At 45.4% G+C, this 25,945-nt stretch overlaps 1 protein-coding gene across 1 annotated transcript in view; it reads right to left on the bottom strand.

Moving 5' to 3' along the window:
- The window catches only part of LOC127640054 (growth arrest-specific protein 2-like), a 160,263-nt gene that overhangs the window by 106,824 nt on the left and 27,494 nt on the right, over positions 1-25,945 (bottom strand). Inside the window, exon 3 of the mRNA XM_052122426.1 lies at positions 75-196. Within this exon, the coding sequence (XP_051978386.1) occupies positions 75-196 (122 nt within the window). The remainder of the gene's footprint in view (positions 1-74; positions 197-25,945) is intronic.

The following is a 25,945-nucleotide window of genomic DNA, read 5'->3' as shown; positions in this document are numbered from 1 at the left end:
GCGATAGAACCACATGCAAATATTTATGAATACTAATGAGATAATGTTGGTTTTAAGGGAAATAGAATTAGCACCTTTCCTGTCTGGAGATCTTTGTTATTTTGTCTGAATTTCTCCTGCAGTGTCTCAGCCAGCTGACACAAGAGGAATCCGTTATCTAACCGCTCCATGAAGCTCTCTGCAGTGATGTCCACTCCTGACAGACAAGAAGACAGAAAAACATGTCTTTCAGAGATTTGAATTAGATTTGAATTTGCTTCACTGCTGTTATGAATGAGGCAGCGAAGGCAGAGGAGGAGATGCGGTTCCAAACGCAGTTCAACTTTTATTGATAACAAAACAAACAAGGCAGGTACACGGAAAATACGGGAACAAAGGAAAAACCCTCAATGGGGAAATAAACACAAGACTGAGGAAAACACGGGCAGGGGAAACATTCCAGGCTAACAACAACATTCACAAACATTCAACAATAGACCAGGACTGAACCAAAAACCGGGGTATAAATACATGAACAAGGGACAAAGGGGCCAATGAACAAACAGAACTCAAAACAAGATAACAAGATGATAACAGAAAAAATGGCAAATGGCAAACTAATCAGGACAGGTGAAAACAATGACAGAAAACACGAACGCTAACAAGACTGTGGAGCTACAAAAGGGACAACAGAGAAAACTATGGAATAACAAAAGGGACAAAAATGGAAAACAAAGGGGTAACGGTAAAACAAGACAAGGTCATACATAACATAGCCCCCCCTCTAAGGATCGGATTCAAGACGATCAACAGAACAAAACAAAAAACAGGAAGAACAAATGACCATTGACTGGGGGCACAGAGGGCAGACAGGTAGTCCAGGGGGCAACGAGGGGCAGAGAGGCAGTCCAGGGGGCAACGAGGGGCAGACAGGCAGTCCGGGGGGCAACGAGGGGCAGACAGGCAGTCCGGGGGGCAACGAGGGGCAGACAGGCAGTCCACGGGGGCACAAAGGGCACTGGGTCAGGGGGCCTGGGAGGTGGCCACAGGACAGGGACCGGTTCAGGAGGCCTGGGATCTGGCCACAGGGCAAGGACAGGTTCAGGTGATCTGGGAGCTGGCCACAGGGCAAGGACAGGTTCAGGAGGTCTAGGAGCTGGCCACAGGGCAAGGACAGGTTCAGGTGGTCTGGGAGCTGGCCACAGGGCAAGGACAGGTTCAGGTGGTCTGGGAGCTGGCCACAGGGCAAGGACAGGTTCAGGTGGTCTGGGAGCTGGCCACAGGGCAAGGACAGGTTCAGGAGGTCTGGGATCTGGCCATAGGGTAAGGACAGGTTCAGGTGGTCTGGGAAGAGGCCACAGGACAGGGACCGGGTCAGGAGGCCTCGGAGGAGGCCACAGGACAGGGACTGGGTCAGGGGGCCCGGGAGGAGGCCACAGGACAGGGGCCGGGTCAGGGGGCCTGGGAGGAGGCCACAGGATGGGAACTGGGTCAGTGGCCCTGGGAGGAGGCCTCAGGACAGGGGCCGGGTCAGGAGGCCTGGGAGGAGGCCACAGGACAGGGACTGGGTCAGGGGGCCCGGGGGGAGGCAACAGGACAGGGCCATGGGAGGCTCAGGAGGCAGAGCCGAGGGAGGCTCAGCTGAGGGAGGCTCTGGAGGCGGAGCCCTGGGAATCTTGGGAGGAGCCCTGGCAGACCCAAGAGACTTGAGAGATGGAGCCCTGGGAGGCAGAGCCCTAGAAGGCTTGAGAGGCTTGAGAGGTGAACCTCTGGAAAGCTCGGAAGGCGGAGCTCTGGAAAGCTCAGAAGGCTCGGAAGGCGGAGCTCTAGGAAGCTCGGAAGGCGGAGCTCTGGAAAGCTTGGAAGGCGGAGCTCTGGAAAGCTCGGGAGGTTCGGAAGGCGGAGCTCTAGGAAGCTCGGGAGGCGGAGCTCTGGAAAGCTTGGGAGGCTCGGAAGGTGGAGCTCTAGAAAGCTCGGAAGGCAGTGCTCTGGAAAGCTCGGAAGGCAGTGCTCTGGAAAGCTCGGGAGGCTCGGAAGGCGGAGCTCTAGGAAGCTCGGAAGGCGGAGCTCTAGGAAGCTCGGAAGGCGGAGCTCTAGGAAGCTCGGAAGGCGGAGCTCTGGAAAGCTCGGAAGGCGGAGCTCTGGAAAGCTTGGAAGGCGGAGCTCTGGAAAGCTCGGGAGGCTCGGGGAACTCTAGGAAGCTCGGGAGGCGGAGCTCTGGAAAGCTCGGGAGGCTCAGACTCTTGGACGGGCGCGACCACTGGCGCTGGCCTTTGGACGGTCATGGCTACTGGCGCTGGCTCTTGGACGATCGAGGCTACAGGCGCTGGCTCAGGGATGGTCGAGGCTACAGGCGCTGGCTCAGGGACGGTCGAGGCTACAGGCGCTGGCTCAGGGACGGTCGAGGCTACAGGCGCTGGCTCAGGGACGGTCGAGGCTACAGGCGCTGGCTCAGGGACGGTCGAGGCTACAGGCGCTGGCTCAGGGACGGTCGAGGCTACAGGCGCTGGCTCAGGGACGGTCGAGGCTACAGGCGCTGGCTCAGGGACGGTCGAGGCTACAGGCGCTGGCTCAGGGACGGTCGAGGCTGACAGGCACTGGCTCAGTGACTTCTGAGGCAACAGGTTCGCTCACAGTGACATGCGTAGGCGCAGGCTCGCTCACTGTGACATGCGTGGACGCTGGCTTGCTCACCGTGACAGGCGTGGGCGCTGGCTCGCTCACAGTGGAAGGCGTGGGCGCTGGCTCGCTCACAGTGGAAGGCGTGGGCTCTGGCTCGAAGACCGGGGCAGGCGTGGGCCGGAAGGCAGAAGCCCGTCTTCTCTCCCTCCTCCGGGCAGACGAAGAGGGCCGCGCTGGCTCGCGGAAGGCGACTGACGTGAGGGCGACCTCGTTGACAGGTGGAGTTGGTGTCACAAGGGGCGCCGGGGTGGCCGAAGAGACACCACTGCGGACGGCGAGGCAGAGTCCCCCCCAGCAACGCCCACCGCGAGCGGTGAGTCGCACACCAGTAGGGTTGCCACCAGGAAGTCGCGGAGGGTCCAGCCACGCGTCGCCTGTGGCAGCCGCTCCTTCAATGCGGGGTGCAGATTGCCTCTGAAGAAGACCACCAGTGAGTAGTCCGGGAAATCCGAAACACTCGCCAGCTTAAGGAAGTCGTGGATGTGGTCCTCTATAGGGCGGTCCTCTTGCCTCAAGCAGAGCAGGTGGTAATTTGCCCACTGAACTGCTGGATCCGTAGTGGTCTGTCGTTCTGTTATGAATGAGGCAGCGAAGGCAGATGAGGAGATGCAGTTCCAAATGCAGTTCAACTTTTATTGATAACAAAACAAACAAGGCAGGTACACGGAAAATACGGGAACAAAGGAAAAACCCTCAATGGGGAAATAAACACAAGACTGAGGTAAAACACGGGCAGGGGAAACATTCTAGGCTAACAACAACATTCACAAACATTCAACAATAGACCAGGACTGAACCAAAAACCGGGGTATAAATACATGAACAAGGGACAAAGGGGCCAATGAACAAACAGAACTCAAAACAAGATAACAAGATGATAACAGAAGCAAATGGCAAACTAATCAGGACAGGTGAAAACAATGACAAAAAACATGAATGCTAACAAGACTGTGGAGCTACAAAAGGGACAACAGAGAAAACTATGGAATAACAAAAGGGACAAAAATGGAAAACAAAGGGGCAACGGTAAAACAAGACAAGGTCATACATAACAACTGCATTTGGCTTTTATGGCACAACTCTACATTACTTAATTACAGCATTATATTCAGAAAAGAGCTTTCCAGCACAACCAAAATACTGGAATGAACCTTAATCTCAAATTAGGGTTGTGGGCAAAATTTGGAATTTTAGAATATGTTAATTCAAATTCATGAGTTGGAGTTTTTTATTTGGTCACTCCCTCAAAGACATTTAATTGGAATGACAGGAAGAGGAATGTACTGAATTGCAATTCAAAGATATTCAAGTCGAGGCACACACAAGAGGAATTTCAAAAGTCCAACAGACGTTGTGTCAAAAACAATTAATATACATCACTAGATATATTTCTTGCTATTCAGCACCACATTGTCCACCACACTGTTTTCAGATAACATTATGAAAATAAGTATTGACAGCAAAATTTGGGGTAACTGAGAGCATTTAGTGAGATGAAGAGTTCTTTAACCGTGTTCATAGAATAAATGTTAATTTACTAAATACAAAGCAAAATGTGTGTGTGTGTGTGTGTGTGTGTGTGTGTGTGTGTGTGTATATATATACAATATGCAGCATAAATGAGCACAGTGTGATAGTTCAAAAGAATAATGCTGATCAATGTTCCTCAACTAGCTTAATTATAACTTTCAGGAGGATGTAATAATTTTTACAACGTGGCCTTTTATAATTTTTATAAAGTAATTTTTTCATGTTTAGTACCAACATGTTTCATTCGTATCTGATGAACTGAAAACTGAGTTGCTTTAACATTTCATTTGACATGAACACCAAATATGTCCAATTGTAAAAGGAAAAGCTACATTTGTTAGGTTTCAGAATATATATATATATATATATATATATATATGTACACACACACTGGCAGCCAAAAGTTTGGAATAATGTTCAGATTTTGCTCTTATGGAAAGAAATTGGTACTTTTATTCACCAAAGTGGCATTCAGCTGATCACAATGTATAGTCAGGACATTAATAACCTGAAAAATGCAATTACAATTTGAACAAAAAATCTTCTAAACTACTTTAAAGAGTTCTCATAAAAAATCCTCCACGTGCACGTGTGTCAGTTTGTCCAGATACTCAGGTGACATTTCACCCCACACTTCCTGTAGCACTTGCCATAGATGTGACTGTCTTGTCAGGCACTTCTCACGCACTTTACAGTCTAGCTGATCCCACAAAAGATCAATGAGATTAAGATCCATTACACTCTTTTCTAATTATCTGTTGTCCAATGTCTGTGTTTCTTTGCCCACTCAGACTTTTTGTTTTTGTTTTAAAAGTGGCTTTTTCTTGTAATTCTTCCCATAAGGCCTGCACCCGAGTCTTCTCTTTACTGTTGTACATGAAACTGGTGTTGAACTTGTAGAATTCAATGAAGCTGTCAGCTGAGGACATGTGAGGTGTCTATTTCTCAAACTAGAGACGCTGATGTATTTATCCTCTTGTTTAGTTGTAAATCTGGTCTTACACATCTCTTTCTGTCCTTATTAGAGTCAGTTGTCCTTTGTCATTGAAGAGTGTAGTGTACACCTTTGTATGAAATCTTCAGTTTTTTGGCAATTTCAAGCATTGTATAGCCTTCGTTCCTCAAAACAATGATTGACTGATGAGTTTCTAGAGAAAGCTTTTTAATTTTTTGCCATTTCTGACCTAATATTGACCTTTAAACATGCCAGTCTATTGCATACTGTGACAACTCAAAAACAACACAAAGACAATGTTAAGGTTCATTTAATGAACCAAATATTTTTCAGCTGTGTTTGATATAATGGTAAGTGATTTTCTAGAACCAAATGATCAATTTAGCATGATTACTCAAGGATGAGGTGTTGGAGTGATGGCAGCTGGAAATGGGGCCTGTCTAGATTTGATTACATTTAAATAGTGGTAATGCTGTTTTTTACATCAGTAATCAGCTGAATGCCACTTTGGTGAATTAAAGTACAAATTTCTTTCCAAAAGAGCTAAATCTGTACATTATTCTAAACTTTTGGCCACCAGTGTGTGTTTGTATGTGTGTATACAGGTGAAACTCGAAAAATTAGAATATCGTGCAAAATTTCATTAATTTCAGTAATTCAACTTAAAAGGTGAAACTAATATATTATATAGACTCATTACAAGCAAAGTAAGATATTTCAAGCCTTTATTTGATATAATTTTGATGATTATGGCTTACAGCTTATGAAAACCCCAAATTCAGAATCTCAGAAAATTAGAATATTACATGAAATCAATAAAAAAAAGGATTTTAAATACAGAAATGTTGGCCCTCTGAAAAGTATAATCATGCATATGTACTCAGTACTTGGTTTGGGCCCCTTTGCATTAATTACTGCCTCAATGCGGCGTGGCATGGATGCTATCAGCCTGTGGCACTGCTGAGGTGTTACGGAAGACCAAGATGCTTCAATAGCGGCCTTCAGCTCTTCTGCATTGTTTGGTCTCATGTCTCTCATCTTTCTCTTGGCAATGCCCCATAGATTCTCTATGGGGTTCAGGTCAGGCGAGTTTGCTGGCCAATCAAGCACAGTAATACCATGGTCATTGAACCAGGTTTTGGTACTTTTGGCAGTGTGGGCAGGTGCCAAGTCCTGCTGGAAAATGAAGTCAGCATCTCCATAAAGCTTGTCTGCTGAAGGAAGCATGAAGTGCTCTAAAATGTCCCGGTAGACGGCTCCGTTGACTCTGGACTTAATAAAGCACAGTGGACCAACACCAGCCGATGACATGGCTCCCCAAACCAACACAGACTGTGGAAACTTCACACTGGACTTCAAGCATCTTGGATTGTGTGCCTCTCCATTCTTCCTCCAGACTCTGGGACCTTGGTTTCCAAATGAGATGCAAAATTTGTTCTCACCAGAAAAGAGGATTTTGGACCACTGAGCAACAAACCAGTTCTTTTTTTCTTTAGCCCAGGTAAGACGTTTGACATTTGAAGCCCATGTCCAGGACCCGTCTGTGTGTGGTGGCTCTTGATGCAGTAACTCCAGCCTCAGTCCACTCCTTGTGAAGCTCCCCCACACATTTGAATGGCCTTTTCCTGACAATCCTCTCCAGGCTACGGTCATCCCTGCTGCTTGTGCACCTTTTTCTTCCACACTTTTCCCTTCCACTTAACTTTCTATTAATGTGCTTTGATACAGCACTTTGAGAACATACAACTTCTTTTGCAATTACCTTTTGAGGCTTTCCCTCCTTGTGGAGGATGTCAATGATGGTTTTCTGCACAACTGTCAGGTCAGCAGTCTTCCCCATGATTGTGAATTCAACTGAACCAGACTGAGAGACCATTTAAAGGCTCAGGAACCCTTTGCAGGTGTTTAGCTGATTAGATTGTGACACTTTGAGCCTACAATACTGAACCTTTTCACAATATTCTAATTTTCTGAGATTCTGAATTTGGGGTTTGCATAAGCTGTAAGCCATAATCATCAAAATTATATCAAATAAAGGCTTGAAATATCTTACTTTGCTTGTAATGAGTCTATATAACATATTAGTTTCACCTTTTAAGTTGAATTACTGAAATTAATGAACTTTTGCACGATATTCTAATGATATTTATATGCTATAAATTAAATACCACCTTCTATAGGTGGCATTTGGTTAAAAACATTGATAATTAGTAATTAATATAATCAAATTAAATCAATACATACATAATTAAATAAATCATTAACAATATAATGAAATTGTAAAAAAAAATATACAGTAAAAACATTAACATTAGCACTAGTTTCTGTCTATTTTCATTTGAGCTTTTTCTTTCGGTTGATTTTTATTTAAGCACACTGTGGCATGTGGGGCGTGGTCTTGTGTCAGTTTTGTCTCCTGGGTCATAATTATCTCTAACACCTGTCTCTCATTATAGTGAAGGCGGAGGGAGACCTGAAAAGGCACACCCCCCATGTCACACACGTCTTTTCATTTTCAGGGTTAAGTTTAGATAAATTAGATGAAAGTTAAGGCTGAAATGAAAATGGACACAAAATAGTGCAAAAATTAAACATGAGTGACATTATTTAATGATTAGTTTAATGATTTTATAGTTTTTTTAAGAGTTTAATTATGTTGTGGCAGCGGGGGTGTGGTCAAGTGTCCGTCCAGAGAGAGGGAATCCTCCAGTCCCTTGCCGGAAATGGCTGCTGGCAGGGAATCCTGATGTCGGGGGAGCGATCGACCAGGTGGTACTAGAGCAGCTGATTCATGGTCTGCCGAAGGGGACAGCGGAATGGGTCCAGTGCCACCACCCAGCGTCGCTGGAGGAAGCTGTCCAGCTTGCAGAGGACCATTTGGTTGCATACCCAAGGGCGGAAGAGCCCTTTTCTCACTCTCTCTCTCTCCCCCCTCCCCTTGTGTGTTCCCCTCCTCCCTCTCACTCTGCTCTCTCCCCAGAGCCCGTTCCTACCCCACAGAGGCAAGGAGCTCCGCCAACGCGTCCAGTACCCCGCGCAATGTGGTGGACACGCCCCCCCATCTCTACAGCGCCCCAGCCGCCCTTCCCAACAGGTGGAAGTGTCCACCGACACAGGTGCGGGTGTAGCGTCTGGGCTGGCCTGTTGGGGTTGCGGGGATCCGGGCCACTCCAGGGATCAATGCCCCGTGATGGAGCTGGGGACTGTGGTCCGGGTCCCTGACACCCCACAGGCTGCCCCCGATCAAGCTGGAGCGTACCGGATACTGGTAAGGATCAAGCGGGGGTACTCACCAAGCATTGGTGGACACGGGTTGAAATCAAAACACGATCCACCAATGCTTGGTTCCACCCGGGGCATTGGGCACAGCTAAGATGGTGAGGGTGAAGTGTGTGCATGGGGATATTCACAAATACCCTGTGGTGACCCTGGTGATTACATTTTGGGGAACAAAGCATAGAGTGGAGGCCGTGGTTAGTTCCCGCCTCACCCATCCGCTGATTTTGGGGACTAATTGGCCTGATTTTAGAAATGTATTGAAGGGAATGGGTGCGGATGGGTCCTGCATAAAAACGATGAGGTGTGATACGTGCGATGCTCTAGCGGGGGAGGCGGAGCCAGGGCCGTCTTCGTTGTCATTGCAAGGGAATGCCCCTGTGTCTGAGGAATGCAGAGGGGGAGGATCTGCTTCTGTGGGAGACCTTGGGCAAGAGGTATAAAAAACAAGTCAGCCCTCCCCTTCAGCATCTCGCTCATGGCACAGAGTAACTCCTGTGTAATGACTGGGTCCTTCTTGCAAGAGTAAATTCTTTTGAAAGACTGTTTGATTTGGAGTGTCTCTTATGCAGTGATAATATTTGGTTAATAATTTTTTGCCACAACAACCCCCTGTTATTTGCTGTACGAGAGGTCCCCAAGCCTCCCCGTTCAAACTGCTGTATGGGTGGCGGCCGCGCGGGGTGCTTCATGTCATCCGCAAAGCTTTGGAGGAGGGACCTTCACATAGCAAAAATGAAATTCAGTACGTTCTTGATCTTCGAGCAAAACTAACACCGGAGAATTTGCTCCAGGCTCAAGAACGACAGTGCTGACTGTATGACAGGGGTACTCAGCTAGGGGAGTTTGCACCAGGAGATAAGGTACTCGTATTACTCCCAACATCGAGTTCCAAATTACTTGCCAAGTTGCAAGGGCCCTTTGAGGTCACAGGACGAGTCGAGGAACTCGATTATGAGGTAAAGCGAACCGATAGAGGGGGCACACATCAAATATATCACCTCAACCGCCTGAAACTATGGAGGGAGGCGGTCCCTGTGACGTTGGATATGGTAGTTCCGGAAAAGGCGGAGCTCGGGCCGGAGGTAAACACAAAACCTATTCATAACACTCCGGTCACTTGTGGGGACCACTTCTCACCGTATCAGCTCACAGGGGTTGTCAAGTTGCAACTAGAATTTGCGGACGTGTTCTCCCCTCTACCGGGTCGTACGAACCTCAACCAGCACCACATTGAGACCGAACCGGGAGTGGTGGTATGTAGCCATCCCTATCGCTTGCCCGAACACAAAAAGAAAATAGTTTGGGAGGAATTAGATGCAATGCTCGATGTGGGGGTAATAGAGGAATCCCACAGCGATTGGTCCAGCCCAGTTCTAGTGCCTAAGAGCGACGGGTTGGAACGGTTCTGTGTGGTTTACAGAAAAGTCAACGCGGTGTCTAAATTTGATGCGTACCCAATGCCCCGCGTTGATGAGTTGCTCGATCGGTAAGGTACTGCTCGATTTTATTTTTCATTTTTATGCATTTGGCAGACACTTTTATCCAAAGCGACTTACAGTGCAATTATTACAGGGACAATCCCCCCGGAACAACCTGGAGTTAAGTGCCTTGCTCAAGGGCACAATGGTGGTGGCCGTGGGGTTTGAACCAAGGACCTTCTGATTAACAGCCCTGTGCTTTAGCCACTATGCCACCACCACTCATTGGTCCCGATTTTATTCGATGTAGGATTTGACAAAGGGTTATTGGCAGATCCTCTTGACACCAATTTCTGGCGAAAAAAACAGTCTTCTCCACGCTGTTCGGATTGCACCAATTCGTGACGCTTCCGTTCGGCTTGTTTGGGGCCCCGGCTATGTTTCAGCGTCTCATGGATCGAATCCTCAGGACACATTCGGCTTATGCCGCTGCCTATTTAGATTAAATCATAATTTATAGCAATAAATTCACAGCAAACCCCAAGAAGTGCGTGATTGGGCATGTGGAGGTACGGTATCTGGGGTTCTACTTGGGCCACGGCCAGGTGTATCCCCAAATTGACAAACCAAAAAGGGGGTGAAGCAGTTCCGGGGCTGGCTGGCTATTACAGGAGGTTTATACTTAATTACTGGGACATCACCAGCCCGCTGACTGACCTCACTAAAAAAGGGGCTCCAGACCCGTTCCAGTGGTCGGAGCAGTGCCAACAGGCTTTCATGCAGGTTAGAGCCGCACTTTGTGGGGGGGCCGCTTTTACACACACCTAATTTCTCACTCCCTTTTCTATTACAGACGGACGCTTCAGACAGAGGGCTGGGGGCCGTACTCTTGCAGGTGGTGGAGGGGGAGCTGTGTGCTGCACATCAGCCGTAAGCTCTCCTTGAGGGAGACCAAGTACAGCACCGTGGAAAAGGAGTGTCTGGCCATCAAGTGGGCGGTCCCCACTCTCCGATACTACCTGCTGGTGCGGGCCTTCACCCTCTGCTCGGACCACGCCGCACTCCAATGGCTTCACCGCATGAAGGATACTAACGCCCGGATCATCCGGTGGTATCTGGCTCTCCAGCCTTTTAAGTTCAAGGTGGTCCACAGACCAGGGGTGCAGATGCCTGCCGCTGACTTCCTCTCCAGAAATGGGGAAGAGTGGTAGGCAGTCCGGATGGCTCCCTGGCCTGAGTCGGGCGGTGGAGGTCTGTGGCAGCGGGGGTGTGGTCAAGTGTCCGTCTGGAGAGAGGGAAGCGGTAAGGGAACTTACACCTGAGCTAAATTATGTCTATCACCTGTCTCTAATTCCAGTTAGCACGGGGAGAGTGAATAAAAGACCCACGCCACCAGCACTTGAGGGAGAGAGAGTCTCGGCCCGAATTAATTGTTGAAAATTGAAGCTGTGTTATACTGCAATAAAATATTTACCTTGAGAGGAGCTATTTGCCTTCGTGTCCTTCTTAGCTCCTGAACTCGTTACATATGTATTTAATGCTTTATTTAAACATTTAATTAATTATTTCAATTTGAGTAATTTTTGCCCTGTATTTATACTGAACAAAGAAAAGATTAAAAGCCTTGTTTTTGCACCCTTTAAACTTAAATTGTAATTACAATTCTGCATCCTGTTTTCTAATTCAGATTCAGATTTCAAAATCATTGTAAATTCAATTCTGAATGGTAAACAGTCTGTTTTAAAACCAGAAGTTCCATGAGCTTTCATTCACAGATAAACACGTTCCACTCACAGAAACAGACAAGTGCTTGGAAGGAAACAGCTGATTTATTTTGCAATAGTAATCCAGATAAAACACACTCGCACACACCGACACACAATCCTACACTGATCAACATGTGGTGGCTGTATTTCACTGGCTTCCAGACGATCATTCTTTCTCTGTGAGGTCACTGTGAAACAGGAGGTGGCGGAGGGGGGTTGGGGTGTCTGTGGAAAGTGCATATTTTTTCATCCACTCCATTTTTTTCACTTCATACTGAGTGGTTCGTGGTTGAGGGGGTATGGATGTTTTAATGAGTTCCAAATGTGGTAATTGAGCCCAGCGGAGGGGAGACTCAGAATTTGTGAAATTCTTTGTGTATGTACCTCTTTAATTCTAACTCGAGCAATATCAAACCCTCTCTCCAGCTACTGACAAACAAAATATATGCCATTCATAGCCATATTATGGATCCGTAAACAAAACAACAGGAGAGAACTTAAGTACTTCAAAATAACTCTACTAACAAACATTAGTTTGATCCAGTTCTTGGAATTACTCCATGATCCGGGAAAATCAAATCTAAATTTCAGTCTTAGTCTAAATTTGTTTAATTTTCTTAAAGGAATAGTTCACTCAAAAATGATAATTTGAGTAATTTTCCAAACTCGCATGACTTTCTTTCTTTTGCAGAACACAAAAGGAAATGTTTTAATGAATGTTGTGGTCCTTCTTTTCAATGTAATGGCAGTGGGTAGTGCCTCAATTTAAAGATTTAAAGATTATAAAGAAAAAGTCCCAAAAGTATCATAAAAGTATGTAAAAGTAATAACGCGAGAACTTTTGTTTTGAGAAGGTTGTTTAATGCAAACTGTGAAAGAGCTTCTCTTGTAGAACTCATTTATGTAAAATGGACGTCAACCTTTTCACTGAAAAATGACTTAAATTCCAAGCTGTTTCTCACCATCATATGCCTTCAAAAGACTTGGAATCAAACATGAGTGGCAAAGACTATTTTATGGTAATGTGGGATACTTTTTAAGCTTTAAAATGAAGCACTATCCAGGGACGCAAAAACCACATATGCAATATATACAATGTAAATGGACACCGCACAAAGGGGGGCAATGAATCAACCCCAAAGTTGTTACATATATACCAATCCATTCTCACTGCAAAGGCATCATATACTACTACTTGCGCCTGCATGTCACTATATAGATGTCAAAAGCACTCCACAGCATCTGTTTACTGATGCAGTAGATAACCTTAGGGCAGTCTCATAAGGGAGGCGTCACTGTCAGTCTTTGGCTATTATCAAATGTGTTAAACCACAATATGTTTTATTATACTTATAAATCTATTACATTATATGTGTAGTTGCATTATACAATCATATCACTACTTTAGGTCCCTTAGCCCAACCGCTACCCCCATACTTAACCACTTCTCAATCATATAAAAGACCTAACAGGCAGATTTATTTACAGTTCTAATAATTTTTGTTACATTACACGATTATATAGATATTTTTGAGCACCTAACCAAGGGCTGAATGATTAATTGAAATAAAATCGAAAACATGGTATGATATTTCAAACCACATATTATCAAACCGCAAAGGCTAACATATAATTAAATGAATAAAGAGTCTGCAAGCACTGCTCGCTGCATTTACTGTATGTGTGAAGCTCTGTTCTGTGTAGTGTTAAGCGCACGTGAGCATGAGCTGAGCGCGTTAAATTTACAGCACTCTAGATTCACCAACTGCATATTTCTGTAATTTCAAATATGCTTGGCGGCAAAAAGTTACTATCCAAATCTAAATTTACCTCATTACCCTGGGTTTTTGTGGAAAGAGGAGTGGATGAGAGCATTTTTCTGCATTAAAAGGACAATGACAACTCTGCCACTTCCTTCAGTCTATTGCCCAAATAAAATCTTCTGCCAAAATAAAGGCCCAAATAGCTATGGCGCATTACAGGTTAAGAAAATATTACATATATGGTACTGTTTTATTAAAATTAATAATAACAATAATTGGTGTTGTTAATATTATAAAAGATTTACCTCCGTGATAAATTCTTAAGTTATTAATAACTTATTATTGGGTTCTAAAAAACGTAGAATGAAAAGTGGTCTGAGACGTTATTATTTGATGGGCTACATGCCCATTTTTTCAGAGGTCTGCATCAACTAATAAATAAAATCGAAATATCACAAAAATTATAAAAATCAATGATGAAAATAATCAATAATGAATGCAATTATGACTAGTTGAATATCTTTGCACTAGCGCTGAAACCTTCATCAATGACACCACTTTACAGTAGTGAAAACATGTTCCCTATCTGTCACTCACTCAACGTTGTGTTGATGTAGTGACACTAGGGGTCACTCTTGAGAGCCCGATACACATCTGATCTTCTTTGTAAGAAAGCAAGCCACCCAGACGGCTCTCTGCCTCGGACCTCATACTTACGGGTATGAGGCCAGCACTGGGGGCGATTCGGGGACCACAACGGGACCACTTCCGGCGAGTAAAACTCCACGGACCTCCCATTCAGATGAGTGCGCTGGCTCGTCCTAGGGCAAGATCAATCTCTTGTTCGGTGCCCGCAAAGGTGATGAGCTCTTGATTGCAGCATCTCGACCAGTCGGATGTAAAAGCCTCGGCCATGCTTCCACCTTCGGGTGAGGTCGCCCGGTCACAGGCTGACGTGGAAACGTGCTTTCCCGGGCATCCGCGAACGTCGGGCTAGAGTGGAACCCTCCAATCTCCTCTGAAACCTTGTGGCTTGACGTTTAGAATCTGGGCTCGTGGTGCCGCTCACAGCAAGCCCCGCCCCAGTTCCTTCCCAGCAGTGCATGAGGAGCTGACAACAACAACAACAACAACAACAACTTACATTTATATAGCGCTTTTCTCAAACTCAAAGCGCTTTACATAGTATAGGGGGAATCTCCTCAACCACCACCAGTGTGCAGCATCCACCTGGATATTGCGACGGCAGCCATAGTGCGCCAGAACGCCCACCACACACCAGCTATTGGTGGAGAGGAGATGGTAGAGTGATGTAGCCAATTCAGGGATGGAGATTATTAGGAGGCCATGATAGATAGGGGCCAATGGGGGGAATTTGGCTAGGACACCAGGGTTAAACCCCTACTCTTTACGAGAAGTGCCCTAGGGATTTTTAATGACCACAGAGAGTCAGGACCTCGGTTTAACGTCCCATCCGAAAGACGGATGCCCATTTGATGGATGCCCCATGACAAGATTGTGGACTGCACCTTTTACTGCCCAGTCCTGATCTTTCGGCTGCCCCGCCCTCACTACCCTCGATAGTGGGGCGGCCAAGGGCTACTCGCCAATGCCCTCAGTGGATAAGGCACTCACGGTGCACCTATGCCTGCAGAGCGCCGACACCTGGTTTGGGCACCTGAAGCTCCCGTCTAGCACCTGTAGGTTTACGTCATCCTTGGCAGCCAAAGTCTACAGTGCCGCTGGACAAGCCGCCTCTGCCCTGCATGCCATGGCTCTCCTGCAAGTCCACCAAACCAAGGCGCTAAAAGAGCTGCACGAGGCGCAGGAACTGCGCTCGGCGACCAAACTCGACCTCTGGGCAACGAAGGTCACAGCGAGGGGGGGCGATGTCCTCCTTGCTGGTCCAGGAGCACCACATTTGGCACAACCTGAACCAGCTTTACACAGTCTCCCATTCAAGATGCTGACGCAAAGATGCATTCTAGGGAGCGTCCAACACCAGGATTGGTCCGCAGCGATATACCTCAAGGATGCGTACTTCCACGTCTCGATTACACCACCTCTCTCGGTCGGGCGATGTCCACCATGCTGGTCCAGGAGCACCACATTTGGCTCAACCTGGTCAAGATGAGAGAGGCTGACAAGGCATGGTTCCTTAATGCCCCCATTTCCAAGGTTGGCCTATTTGCCGACACCGTCGAGGACTTCGACCAGTAGTTCTCGGCAGTGAAGATGCAGACGGAGACCATCCTGCACAGAAAGCGGCGTGGCTCAAGACCCCGCACCCCGTCTGCTTGTCAACAAGGGCATCCCCCTGCAGCAGCTGCACCGGCTCTGCTGTGGCCCGCCCACGTGGCCCTTCCCAGGCATCAAGCCCCCCACAGGAAGCTGACACCACCCATGGCTTTGAAGCGCACCAGAGACAGGTGACCCAGGGAACTGGAGACCCGCTGTTCCGGAGCTGGTAAATAGACCACTCCATCCCCCGGTGGAGGGCCGGTAGGAGAATATTTTGTTCCTTTCTCATTTAATTTTGCCGCACGCTCAAGTAGCTGTGGTATCCAAAAGTTTAACAAAAGAGCGGTTTCCTTATTCCCTGGGTCACATAACCGGTGTGTACGGCCGTCATTATGACCACGTCCACCATTCCTTTTTTGCAGGTTCAGTGCTCCTGGACAGGCCCACGGCTGCATTGGAACATCAACTGCCTCAAGCAATACTGCTTGCCCTGCGGAGGTTCAAGGCCATTGATCCAGGGAGAGCACGTGCTGGTTCAAACAGACAACAAATAGCATATATCAACCACCAACTCGCATGCCTTCTCCTCCTCAAGTCGCTGCGAGCCACTAACATCTAGGGCGACCTCAACATCACAGCGGACGTGCTGTCATGGCAGGTCACCTTCAAGGGAGAATGGAGACTCCACCCTCAGGCAGTGAAAGCTGATCTGTAGTCGATACGGGCAAGCACAGGTAGACGTGTTCGCCTCCCTGGAAACCTCCCATTGCTCGCCCTGACTGAGGCACCCCTCGGTATAGATACGCTGGCACACAGCTGGCCGCCTGGACTACGCAAGAATGCGTTCCACCCAGTGAGTATGCTTCCACAGACCCTGTGCAAAATCAGGGAGGATGAGAAGCAGGTAATCCTAGTAGCACCCTTCTGGCCCACCCAGACTTGGTTCTCGGACCTCATGCTCCTCACATCATTCCTACCCTGGCAAAGTCCCCTAAGGAAGGACCTTCTATCTCAGGGACGGGACCATCTGGAACCCGGGACCAGACCTCTGTAACCTCAATTTCTGGCACTATACGATACGTGGAAGGCCTCAGTAGCCTACCACCTGTCGTGGTAGACACCATCACTCAGGTTACGGCCCCTCTACAAGGCGCCTGTATGCCTTGAAGTGGCATCTGTTCGCCAAGTTATGTTCTTCCCGATCCGAAGACCCCTAAAGATGCACAGTCATCTCAGTGCTTTCCTTTCTGCAGGAGAGGTTGGAGGGACGTATGTTCCCCTCCACCTTGAAGTTGTACGTAGCTGCTATAGTGGTACACCACGATACAGTGGACGACGGTAAGTCCTGATAATCAGGTTCCTCAGAGGTGCAAGGAGGTTGAATCCCTCCAGACCTCACCTCGTTCCCTTGTGGGACATCTCTATAATCCTGCAAGGCCTACGAGGATCTCCCTTCGAGCCCTTAGAGTCAGCAGAGTTTAAGGTACTCTCCTTGAAGACTCTCCTGACGGCGCTCACCTCCATCAAGAGGGTAGGGGACCTGCAAGCGTTCTCTGTCAGCGTGCCTGGAGTTCGGTCTGGGCTACTCTCACGTGATCTAGAGACCCCAACCGGGCTATGTGCTCAAGGTTCCCATGACCCCATTTAGGGATCAGGTGGTGACCCTGCAAGTGCTGCCCCAGGAGGAGGCACACACAGCCTTAGTGTTGCTGTGTCCGGTGCACACTAGTGTTGTCAAAAATATCGATATTTCGATAAATATCGATACTGAAATATCTGAACGGTACCAATACTAATTTCCCTAAGTATCGATACTAGCCGAGCTGTCACTTTCACTTCTCTCCAAAGGCGCGTTGACAAACACCACACACACTCGCACTCCTCTCATTCGCTCTGGTTAAATAGCAAAAGTGAAGTGAATGTAAAGATGGCGAGTGCATGCGGCGCCCCCGCGACCAGTTTTGTTTGATAAAGAACACAGCAGGAGTGCTATCTGGAAATATTTTTGATATGAAGCCAGACATCCCAAGTCTCCCGGAAGTTCCGGGAGTCTCCCGCATATTGATAGCTTCTCCCTGATGCCCGCAATTTAGTTAAAATCTCCCGGAATCTGTGCGCTATGCACATGCGAGACAGAACATACTGCACGCATAACATAGATAGCGCGCACACAACATACATAGCGCGTGCACGGCAGAGAGGGAGAGAGCGAGAGACCTTATGAAAGCTAGTCAACCCCAAACCCCCCCCTGACGTTTAAGTATTTTTTGTTGACATTGAGATTGGATTTAATTTGACTTGGAAATACAAAAGATTGCACTTTTTATTTACTTGCACTTTATTGGTTTTTGAATGTATGGCAATCTGAGAGGCTTTTGAACAAGTGCAATACCTCAGGACATTTTGTTCATGTAAAATATACCTCATTGTCATGTTCTAGACAGTTCTACCCTCTTAATATTGTGGCAGTTTTTTTCTCTGTGGTATCGAAAATATCGATATTTTTCAAGGTATCGTATCGAAGTTAGAAATTCTAGTATCGTGACAACACTAGTGCACACTTTACGCATCTAATTGGATTGCACGCAGAGCTTTAGTGTCTCTGAACAGCTTTGGGGGACAGCAGAAAGGAAGCGCTGTCTCCAAACAGAGGATCACCCACTGGATCATTCACGCCATAACTATTGCTTACCAAGTCCAGCATGTGCCGCTCCCTGCAGGGCTACAAGCCCATTCCACCAGGAGTGTGGCGGCCTCCTGTGCTCTGACCAGTGGCGCATCTCTAAAAGACATTTGCAGAGCAGCGGGCTGGGCTACACCCAACACCATTGCGAGATTCTACATTCTCCGGGTCGAGCCAGTTTTGTCCCGTGTCTTAGCAGGAACAAACAGGTAAGTCTGGGTCGTCTGGCCGGGAATATTGCTTGCACATAGCACCTTCCACCTCCCTTGAGCTGAATATGTGCTTTCTTAATTTCCAGTAGCATTCACAAATGTTTTCCCTGGTTGACTTCCTCCTACCCCTGTGGCAGGCGAGTTTGCGGAGAAACTCGCTGCCAGCTCAGTACTTGTGCTAACTAAGCCCCATACTGGGACAGGTGCTCTGCATGCGCTGGTTCCCCGTAGGTATCCACTTGCGATGTATATTCCGCTGAGAACGTTTCCCTGCTGGCAAACTGCATCTGTTTGTGTTTTGGCCTGTGTGATCCCGTCAAATGCTCATTTCAAAATCGTATTTGACACCCCGGGTTGCCAAATTTTAAGCAAGTTAGAGGGCAATGATTTTTAGCCATGGAAGCCAGCAATACATGTTATTAAAAAAATCCACATGAGCTGGTTTATAATTAGCAAACAATATAAACATTGCAAACAGATACATTATCTGATAAACTTACAGAGTAATGCTCGTCAGTTTTCTCGTTCCTGTTGTGTGTCCTCAACCGGGCAACCTACGTGAGCTTCGAGTCTAGGGAGAAGTGGGCGGGGGAGACAACTCTCTCCAATATTTTGAAATTGGACTGCAGTTGACATCGGAACTAGAGCTTGACATTCAAGAAATCACATCAAACTTGTACAACATTGTTGAATGTTTAGATGAATATGGGATTGGATTTACAGTGGACACCGATCATGATCATAAATAAAGTAGAAGTATTGAAGTAAATAAAGTCAATGATGTAAATTTGAGGTCTTTTTTTCACACAAAGCTATCAGAACACTTGGAAAACTCCTGAAATGAAACAGGTAATTTCATCAGAGCAGAAAGTGTACAGAAAACAAAAAACAGATACAACATATTGTGAATAAATGTTGCTGAGTTCAAATTAAATAAAATTCCCCAACATATCAAAATTGTACCCCCCAAATATCCCGATGATAAAATTCCAATGCCCTTCATGTCAGTCTATTGATGCCAAAGTTTTATCATTAATAGCAATGTAAGGTATGGCGGAGGATCAGTGGCCTTAACAGATTCACGAACAAACAAGAACTTACTGTTAAAAACTCCCCTAATTACTGAAATAGCACCAACCAGTCTCCACAAGCACAATAAATGTATTGACAAAGAGACAATGAACTATTGACAGAGAACCGCATGTGACATCCGCATGCTCACCACATGCTTATCGTGTGGACAGGAAGGGGGAAACTTTGAACGTAACAATGTGTGTGTGTGTGTTTTTCAGTTAAACACAGAACTGCATATTGCTAATGAAATACGTGTAATCCCTGTATGTTGTGTATTTCTGAGGTATATCAAACTCGTTAGAACTGTTTCGTTGTGTGTTTTAAACTCTGAGGCCTCATATTTAATAGCCTCAGTGTATATTCTTTTTAAGTGTACTAAATATACTTTTCTTGGTATCAAATTAAACCTTACGATTTGGCCTAGCTAAATTCGAATATAAGATCTTCGTGGAATGATATTACGTTATGTTTTGCCATCTTTTGAGTCATTCAGCCCAAAATCTCTTACCGTCATAAACCCAGCCAGAAACATGCAAATGAGCCGTGACGGAACAAAGGAATCATTCTCCTGCCCAAAGGAAGGAGAAGTTTACGACCTCCAAAGGAATGTTAGAGAGGGCTGATTCTAACTCAATTCTTACTGAGAAGGAGAAATGAACACTTTTTAATCCTATATATTCCATATACATATATATATAATCCATGTGATAAAAATATTGACATGTATCTAATGTGCCATCTCACAATTTCCCTTAAATGTTGCTTGATCTATGTTTCTTGCAAACTCTAATGGGTTAATGTTTCAGACTTTGCATACTATGGTTAACCAAAATCATATGTGTGGCATATTTGGTCTCTATAACTTGGTATTTTGAAGATTGAAATGACTGTGTACATGATATGTCGATAACAACAACATATTAGTATTACAAGTATATTTCCTATTTTCTTTCTTGCACATGCAATGGGCAATTTTACAACAAAGAGCAATAAACCAAATTCCCGCCTAGAACTCAAACCCTTCTTATTGGTCGAGCCAATGAGAGGTGGGACATGTTTTCTAAGGGTATAAAATTGCTGCGCTCTTAGCCCTCTCTTATCTCTTCACTCTCTTATGCTCCTCTGGCTTCCTGCCTCTCTTGCCCTCTGAGCCTTGTGCTCTCTCACTCTCTTACTCTCTTGGGCCTTCCTGAGAAGTCCTAATGAAGATGACGCTGAACTAGGAGGCCCCAAGGACTCCCAAGCGTGCGCCAGGCTACGGCCTTGTCTTTCCATTCACCAAGATCCTCTGACTCTCACTGGTTCTCTCTCATCAAGACAACATCATCAAAGATCAACTGGAGCCTCAACAAATTGCATCAGGACAGTTTCATTCAAATGGGACATGCAAGTATCAAACTTAGTCTCATTATTTGATACATTAAGTATCCTCACCCCTTTCTAAAAAGGGCGTGTCAGAACTAATATGATGGTTTGCTCAGGCTGTTGATCTGCTGAACTTCAAACAATGCTATAACTTCTTGCCTTCCTGTATTCTGCTTCAGCCCTCTTTCCCTTGGTAAACTGTATGAATGTATGTATATGTATGTTAGAGTAGTTTAAATGTTTAGTCTAGTTAATAAAGTCTTGTTCATGTCACATGTAAAGTTGTCTGTGTCTCAAGCTCATATCTAAAGTCACTAATCATAGATTTTGACTACTTGCTCTTAATACTTAGTAAGAAAGACATTTCCCTTGCCCCGGAAATGTACATTTCTATTAATTAATTAATTAATTAATTACCAATATTGAGTGTTCACGGGATGAACCGAGTATTTGGTTGTAATGTTAATGTAGCTACATCAAGTTAACCCGATTAACTGATCCAAGTATTCATAATCGATTATAACAAGTTATGATTGATTATTAATATTTCATAGAAGCTGATTCGCTACATAATGGTGGAGAATGCTGCATGGGCATGATTAAACAAAGGTCAAAAGGTATCAGTGTACTGCAAGTAATATGATTTTAGCTGAAGAAACCCTAATTTCAGTATTAAAGTGTAAGTCTGTTTTGATGAAGGAATCTCAGCTCAGCGGCATGTAAACTGTACCAGAATTGATTGCTTAACCTGTTTCTGATGAAGAAATCTCAGTACAGTGTTATATAAATGTAGATTTGGGCGATGCTCCCCTTTTCACAGTATAAAGGCCTTACAAATTATAGTTAGATTGATGTCCTTCATCTAAACTTTATCTGTGCATCTAAAAGGCTTAGCTTCCTGGTGATCAAAACTGTGTTTCACTCACTGAAACTCTGAAGTGCATTGGTTCCCATGACAACGAATTGTCACAGGAAGTGCTCACTCCAGATAGCACATGTCACCTTCCGACGCCATTTTGTAAACAAACCAGCCTAGGTGGCTAAGCTAACCCAACTTAGCAGCCCCTTAGCTTAGGCTAAGCTAACTAATAGCTTCAACAGTTAGCTGCTAGCATAATTTACATGAAGCCTTTATCTACAGCTTGTGTGCATGCAGAGTGAAGTGATCTAAACCATTTTCCTTTAACCCCATTTCTGGTTTCTGAATTTTCACTTTCTCTTTCCTTAACTTTAATTCTTCTCATCTAACTTCACCTGCACCTTTCAGGTGCATCCCTTACTGAACGCTGTTCAGCTAAATTTGCAGTTACTTTGTTAATTAAATCTAAAAACTTAATTACATGTAAACTGTTTAGATAGAGAATAATTTTATAGTTATTGGGAACTTTCAATGGCACGTTGACTAAACTTTATAGAGGGACAAACACATTGTGTGGTCTTGAACACGCAACAGCTGTGACCAACTATAGAATGATGCCCAAAGCAAATCTAATTGTTGATCATAAGTGCTATTGATTATTCCCAATACAAGGTTATTCTGCTATTTTAATCACTTCTTCAAGTCTTTTTATTATTTTTACTAATAATAGAAGTCAGCTATTCATTTTCCCATTTAACCCTCTTGGTCTAGTGTGGTTTTATTTCCCCATAAAACTGCAAAAGTAACTAGACATACTTTTCTTTTCGATTTTGTGTTTATTTGCAACAAGTTGCTTAAATTTTATGAGCCAGCTACACTAGTAATCTAGACGATTTCTATGGCATAATTTTGAGCACCACTAATAGACACAATCTAATAGGAAAGCTCTTTTCTTCCTCTTTCTTTCTCCTCTTCATGTGTTCAAAGATCAAGCCTGTTGTATGCTATCAGTAAGTGCTGATAAATAATTTGACCCAAAGTAACATCTTAAGTCATTTATTAAATCTAGGCTTACGCTCTTTTAGCAAAGCCACTCAGATCCACATAAATCTGAGCATCCTGCTATTTGCAGCTAAGATAGTAATAATCAGGAACACATTTCACTTGTTAACCACACCTAGCAAAACCTAGCTGTACATTATACACCTTGCTGTCTCACTTTGCCTTTAGCTCCAAATTCTGTTTGATCTTGCATTAGTCTCTTGCCCTTACTCTCACCAGAAGTGTGCCAAAATGTTGCAGATGCTCAGCCTAACTGCCCAGATGGCAGGCCAAAAGGACTGGCTAGGTGTTTTGAGGAACACCCTTTTATCCATGGCTGCTGACGACCTTCAGCAACAGAACAAAAAGCAACTGGAAAACGAGGGAAAAGAACTAATGACAGATGACTCAAACCAGAGGTATGAGCACAAATATCTGACTGAGGTTATCGTCCTGGCCCACAACCTCACAGGTTTGAAACAGGAGGTAAAGAACCTCAAACGCCAGATCACTGAGTCCCAAACGGAGCTGACACATGCTAAAAACCGCAAAGACCAGCTAGAGATGGAGGCTCAGGACAGACACAAGGACCCTGGCAGAAGGGAGTCACAGGAGGTAATCCACAGACTTCAAACGGCTCTGACAGCTGCTAAACAACAAGAGCAGTTGGAAAAGACAGGCAGAGAGCACCTGGAAAAGGTACTTTTTCACAAAGATTCACTGTTAAAAACAGCAAATTCTGAACTCTTGGACAAAGATGCCAGAATCATGGCCTGTGAAGGTCAACTGAATGTGTCCAGAGCTGAAGTTAAAGTGCTGACTCAGCAGCTGGAAAACACCAAAGATGAACTTGACATGGTCCAACGAGAACTGAGACACTCTTACCTGCTGCAAAAGGAACCACAGCAGGAGAGACATCTCACTCCCCACTTGCAATCAGCAGAGAAACCTCCCCAGCCAAGCACAGATTTACAAAGGGGAGACAAACCCCTCTGCTTAACACGTCATCGGACAGTTTCCTTAAAGCTTCTGCAGCTGCGGAAGGAAAAGGATTGATTCAGACGAATCTTGAAACGACACGTGTAGCGACACTCAAAGACCTCAACCGAATGGCCAGACATATCCCTGCATTTACACCAGAGCTTGCAGGAGACCACGGCGTCCACGCTTACCTGCGAGACATTGACTTTCACCTGCAGTCTTTGATGAGTGTGAACCATCAAGATAGACTTCATCTGAACTGGATCACATCCAGCCCCGAGTTGCGATGCTTTCTGGCTCGACAGCCAGAAAACATCCAGTCTAACTACCAGCAGCTGAAACAAGCCATCATAAGGGAATTCTCAGAGTCTAACAATGGACTGATCGCTGCCCTAGACACCAAACAGGGTCGGCATGAAACTCCCTATGTTTACTACCACAGACTCAGACGAGCTTACTTCGGAGCTCGCAACAAACCTGGGATGGAGGAGGACACCAGCTTCAAGAGCCTTTTCCTCCGAAACCTCCATCCTATGGTAAGTCACCATTTAGGCATTATGGCCTGCCCCCACACAATGCCTATCCAACAACTGCGTGACCTGACACAGAAGGCCTTTAACAAACACAAGGCCTCACCCAGCAAACACCACAGGACGTCCCACAGCAGTCTACAACAACATCCTCCTGTACACCTTTCAAACAGGTGCCAAACAGAGGCTGCACAAAGACAGCTAGAAACGCCTGTTTCTGAGTTACAAGAGCTGCTAGCACTAGCAAAAGAGCTCCTGGAACAGAACTCCCCTGAGGAGTACTGGGAAGAACAAACCTCTGACTCTTGCCCAACACCACTCAGGCAAGCTCAAGTCAGCACTGCTGCCAGAGCAGAGTAACACTGCAGACTTCAGACACCTGGTGACTGGGTGCAGAACCAAGGGCTGAACGGCCACCTGCTGCCCTTTTGCTACCAGTACTAGGTCAGTCTGAAACTCTCTCCACACTACACAATGCCCATAACCACTCCCTGCAGCCACAAACAAGCACCTGCCTCAAACAAACTGACTTCATAATGACAGGTGACACACTGTCAAGGCACCTGCTGCCTCTGCACCTGCTGCAGAGACCTGGATGTGGCTACTGTCTACATCACCCACCGTGGAACAATCACCTGCTACAAAACCCTCATGATTCACCTGCCATCCGCCATTGTGATGATTGTCGATCCGATGATGTCTCCAACAGGGACACCACCTGGCGAAAAAGGGGACTGTAAGGTATGGCAGAGGATCAGTGGCCTTAACAGATTCACGAACAAACAAGAACTTACTGTTAAAAACTCCCTAATTACTGAAATAGCGCCAACCAGTCTCCACAAGCACAATAAATGTATTAACAAAGAGACAATGAACTATTGACAGAGAACCGCATGTGACATCCGCATGCTCACCACGTGCTTATCGTGTGGACAGGAAGGGGAAACTTTGAACGTAACAATGTGTGTGTGTGTGTGTTTTTCAGTTAAACACAGAACTGCATATTGCTAATGAAATACGTGTAATCCCTGTATGTTGTGTATTTCTGAGGTATATCAAACTCGTTAGAACTGTTTCAGTTGTGTGTTTTAAACTCTGAGGCCTCATATTTAATAGCCTCAGTGTATATTCCCTTTTAAGTGTACTAAATATACTTTTCTTGGTATCAAATTAAACCTTACGATTTGGCCTAGCTAAATTCGAATATAAGATCTTCAGTAGAATGATATTACGTTATGTTTTGCCATCTTTTGAGTCATTCAGCCCAAAATCTCTTACCGTCATAAACCCAGCCAGAAACATGCAAATGAGCCGTGACGGAACAAAGGAATCATTCTCCTGCCCAAAGGAAGGAGAAGTTTACGACCTCCAAAGGAATGTTAGAGAGGGCTGATTCTAACTCAATTCTTACTGAGAAGGAGAAATGAACACTTTTTAATCCTATATATTCCATATACATATATATATAATCCATGTGATAAAAATATTGACATGTATCTAATGTGCCATCTCACAATTTCCCTTAAATGTTGCTTGATCTATGTTTTCTTGCAAACTCTAATGGGTTAATGTTTCAGACTTTGCATA

This window comes from Xyrauchen texanus, chromosome 49 (assembly GCF_025860055.1).
Source record: "Xyrauchen texanus isolate HMW12.3.18 chromosome 49, RBS_HiC_50CHRs, whole genome shotgun sequence".
NCBI lineage: Eukaryota > Metazoa > Chordata > Actinopteri > Cypriniformes > Catostomidae > Xyrauchen > Xyrauchen texanus.
Note: the sequence above shows the minus strand (reverse complement) of the source record. Positions and strands in the feature narration are given on the sequence as shown.